The sequence below is a fragment of the Pongo abelii genome, chromosome 3 (assembly GCF_028885655.2).
Source record: "Pongo abelii isolate AG06213 chromosome 3, NHGRI_mPonAbe1-v2.0_pri, whole genome shotgun sequence".
NCBI classification, from domain to species: domain Eukaryota; kingdom Metazoa; phylum Chordata; class Mammalia; order Primates; family Hominidae; genus Pongo; species Pongo abelii.
The window spans coordinates 141,050,506-141,071,924 of record NC_071988.2 but is presented as its reverse complement, the minus strand read 5'-3'; the positions used below and the strand labels follow the sequence as shown (position 1 = coordinate 141,071,924).

At 34.9% G+C, this 21,419-nt stretch overlaps 1 protein-coding gene and 1 long non-coding RNA gene across 7 annotated transcripts in view; one reads left to right on the top strand and one right to left on the bottom strand.

Annotated features, from left to right (window-relative positions):
* LOC103890488 (uncharacterized) overlaps positions 1-21,419 on the bottom strand; it is an 86,791-nt gene that overhangs the window by 3,063 nt on the left and 62,309 nt on the right. Inside the window, exons 8-10 of the long non-coding RNA XR_010139775.1 lie at positions 19,867-19,916; positions 17,233-17,354; positions 4,833-4,925 (exon numbers count right to left, since the gene is read on the bottom strand). This is a non-coding gene — a long non-coding RNA (uncharacterized LOC103890488). The remainder of the gene's footprint in view (positions 1-4,832; positions 4,926-17,232; positions 17,355-19,866; positions 19,917-21,419) is intronic.
* The window catches only part of PDE5A (phosphodiesterase 5A), a 134,099-nt gene that overhangs the window by 79,669 nt on the left and 33,011 nt on the right, over positions 1-21,419 (top strand). For all 6 annotated transcript variants that reach the window (XM_063723621.1, XM_063723620.1, XM_009240282.4 and 3 more), the window contains exons 10-11: positions 6,029-6,204; positions 9,651-9,710. In XM_063723621.1, coding sequence (XP_063579691.1) covers positions 6,029-6,204; positions 9,651-9,710 — 236 coding nt within the window. The remainder of the gene's footprint in view (positions 1-6,028; positions 6,205-9,650; positions 9,711-21,419) is intronic.

The window sequence follows — 21,419 nt, the reverse complement described above, 5'->3', positions numbered from 1 at the left end:
TATCACTTGGCAATATCACTATTCATTTGTTTATAATTGTACATTGTCTTCCATGGTATACATTGCTTGTATTACTTAAAGTATCCAGGTTTTTTCCCAGTTAGAGAATTGTAAATTATGCTTAGTTACAATAAGCACAAGGAAATAAGACTATAGGGTGTAAGGGCAGTAATAGGTGGAAGAAAACTAGAAAAGAATAGAATTAAGATATTATAGTTTAGAATTACAGAAGTGAAGATCTATATAATAAAAACAATGTAAAGATTACAGATTTAATAATTGACTGAAGAAAGACAAAAATAAGGAAAACTTTTTAGTAGCACTAGAAAACAGATAAGTAGTCTTTAGTGGATCAGAAACACTAAGGAATTCCTGGAACCTGTGAAGTATACATCATTTGTAAAGACACATTTTATACAACATGGGCAAAAATTGAATAGGTATAACAATATTTCTATCAAACAAAGTAGAATTTATGGTAAAACATAATGTAAAGAATCACCTTTCATTGAGTAAAATTAAAACTCACAGAGGAAAATGTAATTGCCGTGACTGCTAATAAACTAAATAGCATCATTGACATACAAAAACTAAAGCTGTTAAAAATACACGGAGAAATGGACAAAATGATCATCACAGTGGGCCTGAAATATACTTGTCAGTGTTAGATTATAGGAAAAAATAAAGAAACATTAGAATTGATAAAAATTAAGTGGATTTAATTGACATATATAGCTTTACTTTCATGTTTCAGAAATTAAAAATATAAATTATTCTCAAATGTATGTCAGAAATCAAATATTGATGATATGCAACACAAAGTCAGTCGTTTCTGAAAAGCAGAATTGTTGGTCACTTTCACAGATCACGGTGCATTAAAACTGTTAATATATAATAAAATGATAAATTGGAAGGAAAAAACTCACTTAGAACCTGAAAAGCATTCTCCTAAATGACAAAGAAGAAATCAAAAGTCATAATTAAATTACAGCATTTTAGAAAAGTAATTGTTCTATCAACATAACATGAAAACTGAAGGTACATGGTCAAAACTATACTCAGAGGAAATTATGTAGATTTAAATATTTTATTATTATTAAGAAATAATGAAAAAATTTTAACTGAGCATTGAACCGTAGAAATTAGAAAAACAGCACCTTTCTCTTTCTCACTCTGCTGCCTTCCCCAAATAAATATATACATGAGAAGAAAGAAAGTAGAAGAAAAAATTGAAAAAATAGACTTACGAAATGAGAAGAAATAAGAGATAATGGGCAAACACAATAATAATAGACGAACCTCCAACAGATAATGAGGATATTAAGAGAGAAACGCAAATAGTGATGAGAGAGGGAATGTAACTACAGATACCAAAGACATTTTAAAAGATACTTGATATTACAGTGTAGCAAATAGGAATCAACATTTGGTGAAATGGAGAATTTCTATAAAAATTGGTAATAACCAACACTAACTCAAGAGGATTTTAGAATTGTTCATGGGAGTAACTGAGAAAGAATTTGTTATTAAAAAAACAAACAAACAAACAAAAAAAAACTATTGCCCAAAGAAATTCTAACCAAAGCAATCAGAAGGGAGGCAAGGTTGAAATAAGATGAGACACAGAAAAAAAGGAGGCAAAATAAAATAACTTTCAAATTATATTAGTGTTAACTGGAAAACCCAAAAAGAATTAGCTGAAAGTACCTGTCTAGTAAGAGTTTTATAAGAAGCCTAATTATCAAATTATTAAAGAGAAATAATTTTAATATATGCCAAGACAAATTTGTTAGAAAACAATGGAAAAAAATAAAACCATTTACTATAGTAACAAAGAATAAACTTGGCCAGAAATATATGCCATCTATATGAGGAAAGCTACAAAATTCTGAGTGACTTAAAAATCATTAAGAAGTGAATACATTTCTGAAATGATTAAAATCTAGTTTACGAGATATCAAGTCACCCCAGATTAGATTTGCATCAGTTTTATTATGTATCCTTGTGAGACTTGGGTGGGGGTGGGGAGGTTGTTCCTGATCAACATTTACAAACATTGATAATACTTACAACTGGAGGTGTAAAAAGAATCATAGCTGATGGTTATTGCCCTTTCAGAAATTAAATTTAGATTTAATTCAGAAATTAAAATGATATAAAAGTAAAATAATTAAAAGTATGGTATAGGTGCTAAAAGACATGCCAAGATTGATGAAACAGAACAGAAAGTCTAAATGTAGACCCATCATCTGGCATATATAATTGTGTTATTGTATGTAACAGAGTAGGGTATATTTCATTATTTTTAAGTAAGATACTTTTGAATGAAAGACACCATTTTATGTATCTCCAAGAAAGTAAAATATGATTTCAATTTACTATGTCAAGCTATTGATCATAACATGCATACTGATTTCAAAAATATTAAAATGTGGAAAAAATATGTAATTGTTGAAACAAATATGAATTTAGTATATGGTGACAATTCAGATCATCAGAGAATGGATAACTCTTCAGATTGTTATAAGACTCCAAAAGCAGTTAGGGGAAAAATTAAGTTGGATTATAAGATTAAATGTAATACATCTATAAAAGTACTAGAGAAAATATAGGTTTATATATAATATTAAAATGAGGAAGCCTCTTTTAAAAGCAAGGCACTATAGTTGAATATTGTAAGGATAATTATTTTGGCTCCTTAAAAAATTAAATCTTTTATACAGCAAAAACCTCTCCAAATTAAGATGATTGACAAATGAAAAGTGCAGAAACAAAAGTATTTGCAAGATAGGTCAAGGTTCATTTTACATTTTAAGAAGGCAGGATGCTAATTTTGGAGTCCATGTTATGTGGTAGAGAGGACATAAGACTGCAAGCAGGGTATGAGCATTGACCCCCTGTTCTGCCAAAGAGCCAGGAGGAAGACTGTGGTTGGTAACAACATCCGATCCCTGGAATTATGGAAAAGAAAATATAACTGTTTAATTTTAGAAGCCATCTAGTCCCTTCAGCATAATTTCCAGAGGTGCCTTCAATGCTAACCAACTCTCAGACCTACTGTGATGACCACATTCTGAGTACTTTATGAACTCTATCATAATATCAGGTAACACTGATAGTTTGCTGTCTAACTTCACTACTTCTTGGTTTCCCCCTAATACATTTTTGAATGTTGTTTTATTTTGTGATTGCACTTATTAATGGGTTTTTGCTGAATGGTTCTCTTTTATTTTTGGTTTTGCATTAAACATTTCATTTTTAAATATAAATGATTCTGAGTTTGTATGGTTTATGAGTAATGTGACATCTCAAATTTCAGTTTTAAATTTCATTATTGTACTCCTTAATCTTTCACATCATTAAGGAAGAAGTTGTGAACACTCTATCTGTAAATGTGCCCAGGTTTTTAGTTTTCTTAAACAGGGAACCCTGTTTGTTATAAGCCCTCTTTTTCTTTATAACTTTTTGTTTTTACATGGGTATTTTTGCTTGATAGAATTAAATTTTCCGAAGAGTGTAAAGAGATCAATGGGATTATCATAAATGCTATTTAAATATGGCTGCTCATTTCACTTTCAAAAGAGAATTAATTTATATGCCTAGATGGATGATTTGTCTTCAGTACCCATTTTTGTTGCTGTTGTTGTTGTTGTTGTTTTCCCCAGAGCTTAACTCTGTGTCTATAGATCTATATCTGTAATGGTAGATCATAACATGGATATACTTTAGATGTTCTGCTCTGAGCTGTATTTGTTATAGCAGAACCTTGATATTTCTACACATAACATTCCATTTAAAGGACTTGCGGGCAATTCCAAAGGTATAATTTAATGACTCTTACTATATTCATTCAGTGAATTTTGACCAAGGCATAGATTTGAACTGCTGTACTGGAGAGATACTTAGCTAGGTCATAAGCCTCGCAGATTGCCTGGTATTCACATCTCAACCCCTCTGTGTTGTACTTTTCTTGCTATACGTGTAGTAATTCTTACGAAGTAATTTTTAAAATCTTGTTTATGAAAAAGGCTACCAAGTAGGAGAAAACTTTAGTAAAACTGAAAGGCAATTCCATTGTGATGTGAGGATAAGGGCATGAAACGTCACTCTCAAGAAAATATGATTTGGGAGACAGAGGCCTGTATAAACAGTTCCATATTTATATTTTGGGGATTCACAAAGGTTGAAGGACATAACCCTTGGTTTGTTTTTTGCTTTTTGTTGTTCTTGTTTTTTGCCACACACAGGATATATACATTTAAGATAATGAATGCTGATTGCCATTTAGTATATGGCTTTTACTTGCAGTGTCCAAATTCATTATATCTTGTTTAAAGTTTCCCTTGACTATGGAATAATTGATAAAGTAACTTCTGCAGCACTAATGCAAATAGATAAGCATGTAGATGTCTTTACTGTTTAAAGTAGATAAACAAACAAAAAGAGCAAAAAGGAGAGTCCAGATCATTTATAGTATGAAAAGTAAAGAAGGTGAACATTGATGGTGGTAAAGGGGCTTAATGTGCAACCGTCTTCCAGACTCTATGAAATCCTTTTGTGCTCCAGGAAAAATAAAGGATAATAGACTATTATAGTCTTCATGGGAAACTAGTTACAGTCAGAGCTGCAATTCTACATTCTTTCATTAATTCAGAAAGCATTTTTTTAGTTCCTACTATATGCTAGGCGTTTTGCCAGCTGAAGTGGAGCTGAAAAAAATAAATAAAACTCTAAGCCCAAGATACTGACAGTCTAGAAAGAGAGAGAGAAATAAAACTTACCATGATACACCAACTGGTCATGTTAAGGGAATAGAAATATGCCTGCCTCACCTGTAAGTTAGAGGCCTCCTGGAGCTCATTGTGAAGGAGGTATAGGGATCAACTGGTGAGGCAGGAGGGAAGGCAATCGGGAGCAGTGCAGACCTGTGGAAAAGCATGAGCAAAGGTGTGGGCAAGCAAGATGCAACCAGGGCACTGATAGCAAAGATCTGACAGGTAATATGGCAGTTGAGAGTGGCCCTTTGGCAGGCTGAGCTGGGGATTGAATTTTAGACCCACACATACCAGCTAAGTGGCTTTGAGCAAATGATGTTAACTTTCTGAGATTCAGTTTCCTCATCTGTAAAATGAGGATGGTCACCCCTACCTCACAGAATAAATTGTGAAGACTGGAGATCATGTATCTACCAAAGTATTTAGCACAATGCCTATCCCACAGTGGGCACATGGTAGAAGTCTGTTATTATATACTCAGAGACAGAAGTGATAAGGACTTTAAAAACACTTTGTTTACACAGAGGTAGGCTGGGTCATCAAAGTGACCTCTGTGAGGTCACTCCTCACAGAGACCACTAGGCTCAGAAACTCATAGAACAACCAGTTCAGTAAAGATTTATCCTAATGTTGATGTAATCTTTCATTTTTATTGACTACGTGTTTAACTTTCATTTCTAAGTAGTCATTTTTATTTGCATAATTATTTGCAGAATCAAAAGTTTTCTGCAAATATGATTCTGTTGGATACAGAGGTGTAGATTTGAAATTTGAGACTGCTTATGTCAGTTGCCTCCTTTCTGCATTCTATTTTGTATGTAACTGTGTGTGTGTGTGTGTGTGTGTTTAACTTCTGGTTTCTCAGTAAGGAAAGGAGATCTGTTTGACCCAAAATTCTGATGTGCATCAAAATTGTTCTCTTGGCAAGTGTACAAAAATCCAATTAGTTTCCAAAGGACAAATTGTCTTTGGGGACTCAACTGATCTAAAATTCGTGACCGAGTCTGGAAGAAAATAGTACTCTAGGATTTTTTGAACGCCAGCAATGTACATTTTGAACTACATGAAACTAGTTCTCATATAAATTCTGTTTACTTCTCTAGCTTATATTTGTGGGGGTTAATTTGCTTATTTTGACATACCAAGCATTCCTAAGAGAAAAGTATAAGACAGTCTTTGGGTGTGTGTGTTAAAGTCCACAAAAACTATGATAATCGACAATAACATTTGCTCAATTTCTCGGATTGTTATAGGGGTTTGCCAACTTGTTAATAAGATGGAGGAGAATACTGGCAAGGTTAAGCCTTTCAACCGAAATGACGAACAGTTTCTGGAAGCTTTTGTCATCTTTTGTGGCTTGGGGATCCAGAACACGCAGATGTATGAAGCAGTGGAGAGAGCCATGGCCAAACAAATGGTCACATTGGAGGTGGGTGAAGTTTAGGGACCTCTCACACTGTACAGCCAAACCCTCAGCTTTTACCTTTCCCTCATAATCACTCATGGTGTGTGTGTGTTCTGTCATTGTGTCCTCACCAAAATTATGTGATTTAGATGATGAGATCCTTATTAACCTCAACTAAAGAATGAAAGAAACTAAGACTCAGAATATTTAAGAAACTTGTCAAATGTCATATAACCAAACCACAACTCAGGATGTTTATCCCTTTAGGCCTTTGCTTTTTCTGCAGAAAGCAATATTGACTTTAATAATCCATTGACACAGATGACTACTGCCACTTATCTGTCTCTTTCCCATTGCCTGAGCCTCCCCATCTTTCCGTGAGAACAGTTGTGGAAAAAAATTAAAAATAAACAAACAAACAAACAAAAAACAGAAACCCTAGGCACTCTTAAGAGAATTAGAAGTGAGGAAAAGAAAAAATAAAATCAACGAAAAGCAGGAAGAGTTTTAACTCCTGGAATCATCTGAGAAACTATTTCAAACTACAAATTTATATACCCTACTTCTGAAAGTTCTGATTCAGCAAGTCTTGGGTAGAAGCTGGGAATCTGTATGACTACCAAGCTCCCCCAGGTGACTCTGAATGTGCAGGTAGCGAGTGAAGAAACCACTGGCTCCCAGGGACTGATCGAGGAACACTTTCTCACAAAGGACCGGCCGACTCGAACAGGGTCAGTCCTTTCTATATATGTTTCACTAACTGCCTTGAAATTATTCAAATGATGTAACATGGAGATTTCTTATCTAGTTGAAATTAGAGAAAATCAGTGTTTGGGATATAATAACATTTCCCTCAATCTCTCTTAAGTACATAACTAACCTAAAGAGCTAGATGGACATATATTATATAAAATTTACCAGATGGTACCCTTTACTTTCTATGCTGAATATATTATACTAATAGGTTTGCTATAGTATTATATAAAAGACTTTGAATTATAAACCAGTGGAAATCTGTTTCAAATATATATGTACACATATACACACAAATATATATTTCAAATATAGTTTCAATTAGGTGCATATACACATGTACATATGTGTACAAATAGCTTTAAATCTACATATACACATATATACATATATCTGTATATATGTGTTTATATATTATAAAATATATAGATATAATTTTTAATCTAATTTTTTCAGTTCCATGGTTTTTCATTGAAAAATTGAATCTAAGCTATCAATTAGAAGTTATTTCTTTTTTTAAATGTTTTATTATGGAGAGTTTCAAACATATACAGAAGTAGAGAGAACAGCTTAGTAAGCCCTCATGTCTTATCATCCATTCAGTAATTATCAACCCATGGCCATTATCACTCCATCCATTCCCACTGCACTCCTCTGCACTTCCCTTCCCTTCCCACTGGCTTAGTTTGAAGCAATCTCAGACATTGTATTACTTTGTTCAGGATCTCTGAATATTTTCCTGATTGAGACTTATTTCTATCTTTGTAGCTCTCCTTCAGTTAAATATGTGGATAATTAGGCTTTTACCTAGTATAAAAAGTTTTTGATTTCAGGTCATATGTGTAGTCATTTCTATGATCATAGATATAACTTTGAAAAAAATGGTCCTTTCTTTATGAGGCCATTGGACAAAAGCCAAGGGCACAAACCCCTCAGGTCTTCAAAAAACAGTGAATTATTTTGACCTGGAAGTTGTGATCATTCTAGTAACAATAAAATAATGATGACAATAAAAATAACTAAATTTATCCAATGTTTCAATTGTATTCTAATGCTTACATGTATTAACAAAGTTAATCCTTATGCCCCATGTGTAAGATGTTATTTTTATCTTTTGTGTGTGATAAAATTTTTTTTAACTTAGAATGTATTGTCATTTCTTTATTCATGTATCCATGTTGCACTGCACTTGTTAATATTAGTCTAATTAATGGACACAGTCTTAGCTTTTCTTGGGGAACCACCACTGTAGTCTCAGTAGCAACAGGTTATAGCCATGACCCATCAATTTCACACGTGCAGAAGAGAGCAGCTGTGAGTTTCTTGAGGTTTCCTAGTGATTAATGGTTCAAATGGCAAGAAAGATGCAATGTAGTGCAGTATGGTAACAGTTCTAAATCATAAGATAGTACAAATATGTATCATTTGGCTTTAAATTTTTAATTACTTAAAATTTTAAAGACTGGTTCAAGAAATACTGGTTTGGGTTGCTGAATTACTTTACTCACCATTTAAAGTCTGAAAATGAGCTACCTTTTCATCAGTGATTTTTAAGCTTTTGGGGTTTTTTTTGTAAATCTGTGTTGTCTCTGTCAAAAATGAACTTTAAAAAAATATGCTTTCAAAGCACGATAGATATTTTAAATACAACCACTACCTTGGTTTAAAAGAATGTTTTAAAAAAAATCCCATTGCAGTTTTAGTAACCTTTACATGAAATGCTTGAGACCAGAAGTGTTTTGTATTTTGCATTTTTTTTCAGATTTTTGGAATATGTGCATTATACTTAATGGTTGAGCAGTCCAAATCCAAAAATCTCAAACTCAAAAATGTTTCAAAATCCAAAACTCTCTGAGCAGCAGCATGACACTCAAAAGGAAATGCTCATTAGAGCATTTTGGATTTCAGATTTTTAGGTTTGGGATGCTCAACCTGTACTTAGAAATGATTGCTTTTGGAAATGGAAATTAAGTTAATAAGCCTGATTTTTTAACTCTACTAAATAATGAACATATATAGGTTAGGAATTGAAAGCTGGGTCCTAAATCTCCTTGTCCTCTCACTAGGTGTGAGCTTACAGCCGAATAATGAGACTCCCTGAGGCTCGGTGTCCCCAACTGTCAATGGATGGCTTTACAAGCCAGCACTACTCTCTTCTCAGCTCTTGAATTGTAGGAGTGTGAAGGGATCCTTAAATCTGTATGACTGTGTCCCAGGCATCCAGTTTTTCTGTGTGAATTCTAGAATGGTTACAGGCCTCATCTGAGAGCCACTTCTAGACTATTTTCTTTCCAAATATTAACATCAAAATGTCAGATTATGCAAAGATTTTCTCTTTAATTCTGTACACAAGCAAAAATAACTAAAGTCAATATTGTCTTAAAAAAAAAAACAAAATAAATTTTCTGCCAAGTTTGAGCCAAAAGTTATTTCTAGGCTGGCTTATAAATAATGTGTTTGTTATAGCAATAATGTCAGACTGGAAGTTACAAGAGTTTTCTTTAAACATAGGGAGTATAACTTTTTGTTTTCCAAAACAAGCAATGGAATCTAAATCTGGGTTTTTCACTGTTAAAGAAAACAGCAAACAAGATTTGGCATTCTGAGGAGTCTAATTATCTCTCCAAGAAGATTTAGCAGCATTCCAAGCATGAAGTTCTAGTCTACATTTGGTAGTTCTCTCCTGTGTAACCTGGACTTCCTTTCCTACCCTGTAGGTTCTGTCGTATCATGCTTCAGCAGCAGAGGAAGAAACAAGAGAGCTACAGTCGTTAGCGGTAATTATCCTCTTTCTTTTTAAAAATTACTAATTACAGACACCTAATTTAACCAAATTTGGTAAATATTTAGATGGATACTTATAAAAATCTTTAATTAACTCTGCTTTCTTGCAGGGCTGCAAAGTCACTGATAATACAAAGCAAAAGGCATTAAATAACATACTGACTGTGTAATATAGTGTATGATTCTGATATTGTTTTCTAGTAATTGTTATAATCATTACATCTTTTTGGGGCCAAAATTAAATTTACTTTTCTTTTAGTTCTTGGGGAAATGGGGACCACGAGGTGGTTGTTTTGCTAGGGTAATAACAAAACAACTTATAGTTTGTTACTGATACCTACTCTTTATTATCAAGAATTGAGAGTGATTTTAATTTCTGACCATATGGCTTATAAAATGCTGTTTGAAATTGGGGTCAAATAAGGTCAGTTCCTGAATTCTCTTTGCATTATTTAGCATACAATGAGAGAAAAGCACATGGATATGTAAGTAGATGTATGTTGTAGGTCTTGGTTTGGAATGGCTTGGTTGAGATTAATGAAAATTTGAGGCACTTTAACACTTTATAACCTAGGTTGTCCTCCTGTATTTAAATGTATTTGCGATGACATAGGTAAGGGCCATGTGAGATGTGACGAGTTATGTAAGGAATGAGAAAAGTGTGAACAGATCATTGAGATTCTTTTTCTGTCATCTTCATCATAGTTTGCCACATGCTAAACTCTTTGTACCCTTACGTACATCTTCTCATGTAAACTGCACAACTGTGTTCTCATGTAAATTTCATAACTATGTTATGAAGGCCGCACTGAAGCCTGGAGAAGCCCAGTGACTTGCTAAAGGTCACTGTCATCCAGTGAAAGAATGAGGATACAAGTTCACCATCCAGAGCTTGTGCACAGAACACTGTGCTGAGAGAGGAAAGATGATCCAAATATTTTGACCTTGGCAATTCAAAGAATGATAGTGACATTAATTCATAAAAGTGGAAATATTAAGATGAATATTAAGAATCACATGATTCAAGCAACACCCTTCATAGCTGCTCCTCCACTCTCTTTTACACAAAACATTATAATTTTTGAATAATCTATATTCATTCCTTCCACCATTTACTTTTACCTTTTGCAGTTTCACTTCCCTAAAACTGCAGGTTTGATTTAGGACAAGATAAGTTTGAGGTGCTGGTTGAACAACTAAGTGAACATCTTCAGCAATCAGAAAAGGCAGGACTCGAGCGATGAGGAGGTGGTATTTAGAACTAGAGGTGGAGATTTGGGAGTTAATATCCCATGGTAGTGAAATCATAGGGGTGAATCAATTGGGAGAGAGTGCAGAGAGGTAGGAAGACTGAGAACAGAACTCCTGTGAATATAGGCTTAGATGGAAGGAACAGGAAAAGAAAACAGCTAAGAAGGTAGAGAAGTGGTAGTTAAACAAGGAGGAAGATTTAGGATAGTGCAGTGGCACAGAAGGCAAAATAAAGCAGTTTCAAAAAGGGAGGAGATCTCATCAGTGGTAGGAAGGATGAGAAATATGAGGATTGTGAAAAAGCTGCTGTGGATTCGTTGATTAAGTGACTTGAGAAAGCAGTTTCAGGGAAGTGAACTGCAAAAGGTAAAAGTAAATGGTGGAAGAAATGAATATAGACTATTCAAAAATTGTAATGTTTTGTGTAAAACAGAGTGGAGGAGCAGCTATGAAGGATGTTGCCCGAATCATGTGAAGTTTTTTATTGTTTGGTTAGGTTTTGAATATGTGAGCTGGCATTGCTCACAAGCAAGAGAGGCAGAATGTTCTTAGACAAAGGCGGAGGCACAGGAGTCCGTGAGAGAATAACAATGCAAGACAGTGAAGAGATAAGGACCTTGAAGAGGGCTAGGCATGAAAGAGCAACATTTCTTTTGCCCAAACAAGAGGATACAGATAATAATAATAACTACATTTGTTGAGCACTTCCTGTATACGGAGCGTGTTTTAAGTTCTTTGTGTAAGTCAACTAAGTTTACTGAATCCACAACCTAAATGATCAGTATTGTTAGCATTTTGTAAGAGGGAATTTGTGGCTTAGAGAGTTTCTATTGTGCTTCTCAGGATCTCATTAGGTTGTAAGGAGGGAATGGTGCCAGTACTAAATCCAGGCAGTCTGGATCCAGAGCCCACGCAAGATTGCACAGCACTGGAGAGAGAGTAAGTTAGACAGAACAAAGTAAAATGAGGACTTGTAAACATTCTCAGTTAAATCCATGAGTAAGAAACTGAGTCATTTGCCAGTGAAACTGAGTTAACTGCCAAGAACAACAATTCTATGAACTTTAGATACTAACTGCACCTGAAAGGTTAAGGTCCTTTTTGAGTTAACCTCATATGGAATTGTCTATATTTATTTTGTGTGTTGATGACAGTATTTGAAGTGATGAACAGTTTTTCAATTATTTACAAAGCTTTACAGGTTTAAAATATTATTCACCTCAGGCTTAATTGGCCCATTTGTCTATTCTTCCTAGAAGGACGTAGTTTTCAAGCAATATGTTTGGTGATTTAGAAATTATCTACATATTGAAGTTCGCCTGCAGGGTTAAGTTATTTCTAAAATGAAGGTGAGGGTTACACTCTACCATTATATGTGTTGTTCTAGGTTAAAATAAAAAAGCTAACAAGTAATTTCTAAAGATGATATTCAAGTTTGTTTTTCACTTTGAAAATAGTCTTTCAGAAAAATCTGAAAATTATTTTCTCTATGTTTATAATTTTAGCAAGAGAAAAATACTTTGGAATAACTGAAAATTGCTATATTGCAGTATTGTTCAAAACCAGCTGTTGTTGCATTTAGAAAATAGATTTCTGGCAGCTGCATTGAGAAATTTAGGGTTACATAGCTTGTAGGTTAAGTAATTCACTTAAATTGGTAGAAATTCAGCAACTGATTTCAGTTCTAGTTGTCTGTCAACCAAATAAAAATGCCTGTACAGCCCTAGCTACACAGGTGTTTGTATCATCCAGCAATCACCAAAATTGCTGTCATTTGTCTGATTATCTCAATTTAAAACCCAAAATAAATGGAAAAGCTATCAAATATTTTCTTAACTTTTATTTTAACAAATTTATTCTTAAGAGAATTAAATCTACTAAATATTTATGCCTGTGTCCAGAAAAAGTTCTACAGTTATAACAAACTAATTAGTGGATAGGAAATTCAGAATCTTTACTTTTTCCACTTCTGTTGCTTGAGTGTTGTATCCCATTATAAATCTAACCTTCTCTTGGCTTAAAATTGGGTGTAGCATAAATTAGGCATTAAACTGAGCATTTTGCGTATACCTTTTAATGATCCTTAGTTGCAGGTTGCTGAGATAATAATAAAAGGACCTCAGCTGACCTGTTATGGTTATTAGAAAGTTAATTAATTATCAGAATATAATAAGTGCTTATTTATTATCTGAAAAACTAGGAAGTAAATATTTGATTCATTGATTGACTGACAGCCTTTTTTGCCTTCTGTAGGAGATCGGTCAGGGTGGCGGGAAAAACTATAGAAAGATGCAAACCTTCTTGGAAGGCTAGGAGGTTTTACAAAAGCTTCGGAAAAGGATTTGGCTGAAGGCAGCCAGATTCTCTTATCCGGTGCCTAAAAGCTTAGGTTAGATAAAAAGGAGGTGGGGGGGTGACCATGTTAATTAACCACAAGTGTGTTGACTCAAGGCCTCTGTCATTAAATCTGTACTAAATAAATGCCTGCAGCCCCAGCTTGTCAGGGCTGCAGCTGCTACAACTCTTTCTGTGGGTTACCTGGTCCCCTAGCCTGCTCTTTCATTGGATATCTGTGTCAGAGTGCATTTTCTCATCTGTCACTCTGTCAGGGTCTGTGGGTCAGACCCGGCAGCCTTCCTTTCTTGTTAGAACAGTAAAATGTATACTAGGGTTTGGTTTTATAAAATAGCTTCTCATTTTTGTCACAGAGTCAGTGCTGTTTCAGTTCAGTCCTTATAGCTTAGCTGACCATTTAGGCAGGATTTCTTAGGCCAGAATTTTCCTCATCTTGACCTTAACCTTTCAGAGCCAAAAACTTCCGATGACCCTGTCTTGATCACGCATGTGTGTGATTGCTGCAGGTGACAGCAGTAAGGGGCGGAGCCAGGTACCTGACCCAAATCTCTGATGCCTAAGTCAGTGTTATGGCACTGATCAAGTTCCTTATGTCAAGATGACCATCATATTCCTTCACTTTTTGAAAACTCTGTATAGATGGCCAGATTATAAATGGAAAAATTTTGAGCAGATAATTTAACAAAGAAGTACTGGCCCTACTATCTTGATAACCACTATCACTGAACTTTAATTACCTATGGCATCCAGTAAGGCAGCGGTACCCAACCTTTTTGGCACTAGGGACTGATTTTGTGGAAGACAATTTTTCCAGGGGTTGGGTTGGGGGGCGGGCAGAATGGAGACATAGTGGGTATGGGAATAGCTTTGGGATGAAACTGTTTCACCTCAGATCATCAGGCATTAGATTCTCATAAGGAGCATGCAACCGAGATCCCTCGCATGTACAGTTCTCATGCTCCTATGAGAATCTAATGCTGTCACTGATCTGACAGGAGGTGGAGCTCAGGCAGTAATTCTAACTCCCACTGCTCACCACCTCCTGCTGTGTGGCCTGGTTCCTAACCAGCCATGGTCGGGTACCAGTCCACAACTCAGTGGTTGGGAAGCCCCAAGGCATCATCTTCCTCAAACAGTCCTAGAAATCCTCTGAAACAATACTTTGGACTTTCTGTACACCATTGATTGAGACATTGATTTTTGTAGACGTATGTAACATTAACTGGGCTACATGTTTTTCACATTGGCAAGACTTACTAGATTTTCTGTTTGATTCTTCCTGCCTTCATGTGACAAGCTAATCTTGTCTGTTTTGATTTGATTTTACTAGTGGGTTACTTCCAATGATAAGCTTAGCTCCAAAGTATGAGGGCACCATTCTTGAGCTTCTTCTTTACTAACTACTGTGTATAGTTCTAAACACCATAGTTTTAGTATCATTTTTTTTATTTGGAACTCAATAACCAAGATGGTAATCAGATCTGTGTATATTATTCCCAATTGCAATCATAAATTTACTCTAAAAGTTTTCTTATAAATGTATGCATATTATATCAGAATCTTAACATGCTTTCTATATGATTTTGAAAAACTATAAGCACATTATAAAACTTTCTATAGTCGGTGCCTCTTTCTTATTGAGATTTAAAGGGATTCACTTATATAATGTTAGAAAAAAAGGAAAAATCATATAACATGTTGATGCTGTTATTAAAGAAAATATACTAGTCCAGTCCCACTGTGCCTGATTCACTTCTTTACTGTCTGCAAGATTTACTGAGTTTCATACTCATTCCCGTTTTAAAAGTAGTCTTCTTTCTTATCTGTCTTTGGATTCACTTCTCTCTTGGAAAAAGATAAATTCTAAAAGCCTTATAAACTAATTGTGTGGTTTCTTCTTTAAAAACACCCCTCTTGTGCATGTGGAAAGTGGAGAAAAGAGATAATGGTCTTCCATAAGGTGTAATGTGGCAGCTGTCAAGGTGGCTTTATTCAAAGACCTGGAATTAAACTGCTCTCCATTAAGAAGTATCCTGTGAGATAGGGGTGGTGGTCAGAGCTGATAAGAAGGGCTTAAAACACCTGACAGGAAATGTCTCCTTACAGCCACTGATATAACCCATCAAATATCTAATAAAAATAATTTCTTTAAAAATGGATTATTGAGATTGAAACCTTTTTTCCTGTGGACCATTAATATTGAATAAATACCAAGGAGCAATATAACAAAATACCTTTATACAACACTGAGGCTAACTGGAAGAATTTGACATTTTATGAAAGACCAAGTTCTGTCACTGCCGTTCTTTTCACACTACTTTAATAAATAACTTTCTGAATAAAGAGCCTTTTCTTTTCTTAGCAGTTGACTATTAGGAATTGTTTCCAGTTTCCGTAATTTTTATTTTGGCTCTTAAGATTTCACGCTTCAGACCTAAGGCAAGCAGAATGCCTTTGATAGCAGTATGACCTTTTTTTGTACAAAGATTACACAATTGAGCAAATTGCGTAGCCATGTAGCCACATGTCTTTATTTTCTGCTGAAGTTACCAGAGACTTTGCTGTAGCCTAAATATAGACCTTTCTCATGAGGCATCCACTAAAAATTAGAAACGTAATAATTTTTAAATGATCATTATATTTACTTTACCCAAGTATATTATTTTCTACAAACACATACTTTATGGTCTTCAAGGAGACCATACATTTTATAAATGTATTATTTTCTATAAAGTTTCTTCTCTATTGAATAAACAAAAAGGCACTCTCTATACTTGTGTAAAAGGGACACAAGTATGTCCCTTTTGTTGTGTGAATGGTCATTATAATGATAAAAAGTTTAACAAAAGAAGGGCTGTCATTTGTCTTAAGTGAGGCATTGATAAAGCTCAGGAAAGATTCTCTGTAATGAAAAAAGTAAAATGTGGACTCACATTCTCTGTCATTGTGTTGTTAGGGATCACTTGGGCAAGCTACTAACATACTTCCTTCTGTTATTCCACTTAAAAAATATGTATTTCATTTATGTATCTATCTTTCCCTTCAGGCTGTTAGTTCTTGGTGATAATAATAATAGCTGTTATTTAGTGATTGCTTAACATGAACTTGGTTTATGTGTTTTGTCGAATTATTGAATCAATTAATGAATCAATGAATGGATTCTGGAAAACCCAGACTTTTAGAAAGCCTATAATCTAGGATGAAGGAAAAAGAAACACAGATCAAGCTCCTTCAATACATTTAATAAGATTTTGCTTTCTTTTCCCTTAAAATGATTAAGAAACTAGAAATAATTTGAGAGTTGATTAAATATATAAAACAGCCTACAAACTGGTGATAGAGCCAGCCATGTTGAGGGACACTGAGATAACGTTTTCATTGTCAGCTTTCATATTTGTGACTGTAGCAAGATGGAGAGCATTGGGTACTAGAGAGAGAGCAATACCTAGGTTGAAATTCCAGGTGTGTGATCTCAGGCAAATATGTGACTTATTTGTGCTTCAGTTTCTTTCTCTGCAAAATTAGGATAATAAAATAATTTACCTCACAGAATCAGAGCGAATGTGTTCCTGGTACATTTGCTCCATTAAGTATTAGTTATTGCTCATAGTGGCAATAGGTGGGGGAGGGAACGTCAATTTTCAATATCTAGTAGCAATACCATTGAAATCTTTATGTTCCTATGATGTTCCAAGCCTTTTTGCACTAGCCATTCCAATAATAAGCACTCAAAAAATTATACACTCATTTTTTTGGCCAGGCATAGTGGCTCACGCCTGTAATCCCAACACTTTGGGAGGCCAAGGTGGACAGATCCTTGAGCTCAGGAGTATGAGACCAGCCTGGCCAACATGGTGAAACCCTGTCTCTACTGAAAATACAAAAAATTAGCTAGCGTGGTGGCATCACCTGTAGTCGCAGCTACTCAGGATGCTGAGGCAGGAGAATCCCTTGAACTTGGGAGGTGGAGGTTGCAGTGAGCCAAGATCGTGCCACTGCACTCCAGTCTGGATGACAGAGTGAGACTCCATCTCAAGAAAAAAGAAAAAAAAAGAAATTATACACTCATGTTTAAATTAGCTTAAGTTGAATTAGGTAGGTGGAAAGCTTACTGGGGGAAAATATGTCATATTTTGTAAGCACAAAAAAGTGTAAACCTTTTATTCATAATGTATAACCAGTTCTTTACTTACGGGAAGCAATCTCGAATTCACCATTTTCAGTAACTTCCTACAAAAGCAGCTAAAAATTGGAAAACTTTTTGGTCACTGCTTTCTCATCCTGGGTTTTCAGTGTTGTTGGAAGTGAGAGAATCAAATCTTAATGATTATTAAGACAAGCTGTAACTGATTTTTTAAAATTACAGCAATGGAGTATTTGTTGTGCAGATGGACGAAGAAACTCAATTATCATTAAAAATTTTTCAAAAGAAAATAAATTGAATAATTGAACTTTAAGAGAAAAAGGCATGTACCACAACATATTGGTTGTTTCTGCCATAGTATAGTTCTTTACTAATATGACTACTATACTATAGCTCTATGCCAAATTAAATTTATATGAAATAGTTCTGCATAATATGGAGAAACTGATTAGGTACTAGGTGATTTAAAAACCCATTTATTTATTCATTCAATATTTAACTCCTATTCTATGCAGGCATTATATTAGGTGCTCCAAATATAACAATGAATAAAAAGTCATATATAAGATAATTATACAATTTGTATATTTACAATTAGGAAATAGAGGTAGGACTGTAAAGTATAAAACATTGTGAAATTACATAGAAACATATTTCTAGAGTGAATGGTCTGAGATACATGTCATTATCCAGATCTTTTCATATGTCTCAATTCCATTTCTTGGTGCTCCACTCCTTCCTAATCAGTGCTTTAACTTTCACATAGGAGATGTGGCAAGTCTGTGATTTCAACCTACACTGTAATTCACCAACCTGTAGGATAAGACTACAATTGGGTTTTGGCTACATCAGTGCTACAAGAAATAGGCTGTTTTAGGAAAGCCATAAAACTTCCCTAGTTTTCAGACCATTATTTGAGCCAAAAATTTAAAGCCCAGAGCCCTTCATTTTCTTTCTTTAATCTCTCTGACACAGCAAGAAGCAGCCAACCCACTTACAGTTTCTGCCCATCACACTGTGATATGGCAGTCACCACGGGGTCCACAAAAAGGCATTTTGTTCTAAACTGTTCACTTAAAATGACTGTTAACTACTATTTACTACCAATAACCTATCCCTAATGCAGTGGTTCTCAAATTTCAGCATTCATCAGAATCACCTGGAAGGTTTTTGTAACACAGATTGCTGAGCCCACTCCCAGGGTTTCTGATTCAGTAGGTCTGTGTTGGGACCCAAGAATTTGCATTTTTAACAAGTTCCCAGATGCTGATGCTGCTGGTCCAGGAACTTAACTTTGAGAACCACTGCTCTAATGGAAACGGATCCCCTCTGCCTTCAAACTCATCAGGTCAAATATCCAAACTTTTGAGAGTCTGTTGCCTACACATGCTTTTGCTGCAAAATAGAGCATCAACAGGGTTCAATTGCAGGTAGTAGGAACCACTGTAGCTATTTTAAGCAGAAAAGAATTTAACTAAGTACTTTCAAATCATTGTAAAGGGTAGGTAAGTCATCCCAGGAATAAGTCCTAGAACAAAATTGCTGTTCTGACTCACTATGGAAACCTCTACGTACATAGGCCAGAGTCAGAAAGCTGCTAGCAGAACCGCAAGCTGCAGGACTGCAGTATTCCCTCTAGAGTCACGTCCCCCCAAAATAATGAGTTTCCCATGTGTCACTACATTAGTTTGAAATTCAAGTCTCACTCAAGTTTGCCTCATTGCCGAAACCAAATCTATCTGGAACCCTAGTTGCAAGGGAGTCAAGGAAATGTATTTTTGTTAGCTGTCTAGCCTATTCAGAAGATTAAGACTCACTAGAAAAAAGGTTGAAACAGATGTTCATGGAGCCTTGCTATCACAAGGACTAGTGAATGTTTCCCTGACGCAGCTGAGACATAAAAAAAGTTAAAGAATTAGCTATGTGAAAACATGGGAATATGCATTCTAGGCAGAGAAGAAACAAAGAGGCCTGGAAGGGAGCCTTCTTTTTCTCTCTTGTGAGAGATTATTAATTAACCTTAAAAACAGATGGCAAATATATAGACACCTCCCCCATCCCTGAAAAAAAAAATGACAATTTCAGAAAAGTCAGTTTTTAAAATTTAGAACATTATTGCAATAAGAAGAGAGGCTACCACATATTGAGTCTAACCCTCCACTACTTTAACCCAGTAGAGGCTAGAGTCCTCCATTTAAGCCAGGAGCTGTGACATATCCCTCTTCCTACCTGTGAGGAAGCAGGACCAAAGTGATGTGTATGGAATCGAGCATGAAAAATACAACATAATCATAACTGCCAAGGTGCCCCCATCCATGTACCTTAAATGCTGAGAAAACTAGAGATTGAGTTTAGGCCCTGTACAGGAAAGTCACTGGCAAGATCTAGATGCCACTTACAGTATGGCATTTGGTTCCAGAGTGAAGAGGCAGTAAGAGGTGCTTGAGCCCTGTGGATACAGAGATAAATGTATTAATATATCAGAGAATGTTAAACCTTAAAGATAGTCTACTCCGACTTCCTTCTTTTACACATTCAAAAAAGCAGGCAGAGAGGTTGAACATCTTGTTCAGGGTGACAAAGTCAGTGGAACATCTGGACTAGCACCCCCCCTTCACCTTGCTTTTAAGTTTCTGTTTGTGATCATCATCTCATGCTGAAATGTAAATATGGTAGCTGATCTAGCATTTTGTCAGCTGGACATCAGTTTACTATTTAGCTCCTTATCAGTCAGATGGTATTTAGAACAATTAGTTTTAAGGTCACTGCAAAATTAAAATATTTTTATAACTCTGACTACTGCTTTAACTCAAGACATTCCTGCACTCAAAGATTAACTCTCGTTCTACTCTTAGTGACTTTTCATGTCCAGAGTTGAATTTTTTTTTATTTTTAATTTTTGCAAGAATGGTGAAAAGAGGGCCATGGTATTAGAAAAGGATCATAAAAAGACTTATGATATAATTCCTTTAAAGAGTCACTAGAGGCCAACTAGTTTCTTTATTAGTTTGAGTGGCAGATACAATTGAAGAACCCAGAAGAATACATATACCATCAAATTGTTTGTCAGATTGAATCTTTAACCCAATGAGCTTTGTTTTTTTATTTTTTTGCATTCCATATTTGGTTAATTTGACATTAAAACCATAGTCCTGTAAGAGCTTAACCATATTTGAATTAAACACTAATATCTAAACTGTTTTGTCCAAGAATTCAGAGACATTGTGCTCTCATATAAATAAGCAATATTGGGTGGTATTAGGTGGTATCACAGTTCCAGTGGTTTTGAATTGGATTACCCAACCATAAAAATACATATACATATTTATATTTATAGTACCTTATTGTTTTACAGACTCTTTAAAATATGTTCTTTCTGTTAGGCTTCAAAACCGTAATGCAATAATAAAATCCCCTGAAGAAAATCAAACTCAGAAATCTCATTTTGCTAATTCTAATTAATAAAAGTCACTAAAACAAGAAACTGTGAAAATCTGGAACTGTATATACATCCTATGCCAGAAATACCACACACTTTATTCCCTACTATTAGTAAATTTATTTCCTGCTATTAGTAAAATGTACAATATTTTATCCTACAACGTGATAAGTAAAAATAATAGGTAATTATGTTTTACTTAAAATCACCTTTATCCCAAGCCTTTCTAAGTTAAACAGAAAGTTGAATTCTCTTGTGATGGTCAAAGAAGCAGAGTACAAGAGCTTGAAAGGATTTCTGACTTCTCATGGCTTGTTAATAATAGATCCCACAATTCTGAACCTGTATATCACTGACCACAAGGCTCTTATGGAAAATGTTTGCATGTCCCCACTGTGTCAGCTCAGAATGTTTGAGTTGTAGTGTGGTGTGACCAAACAAGCAAAAGAAAAGATTCTTTTCTCTTAGTAGAGAGAGAGATTGGGAATTACAGTAGATAATGGAAAGAGGCAC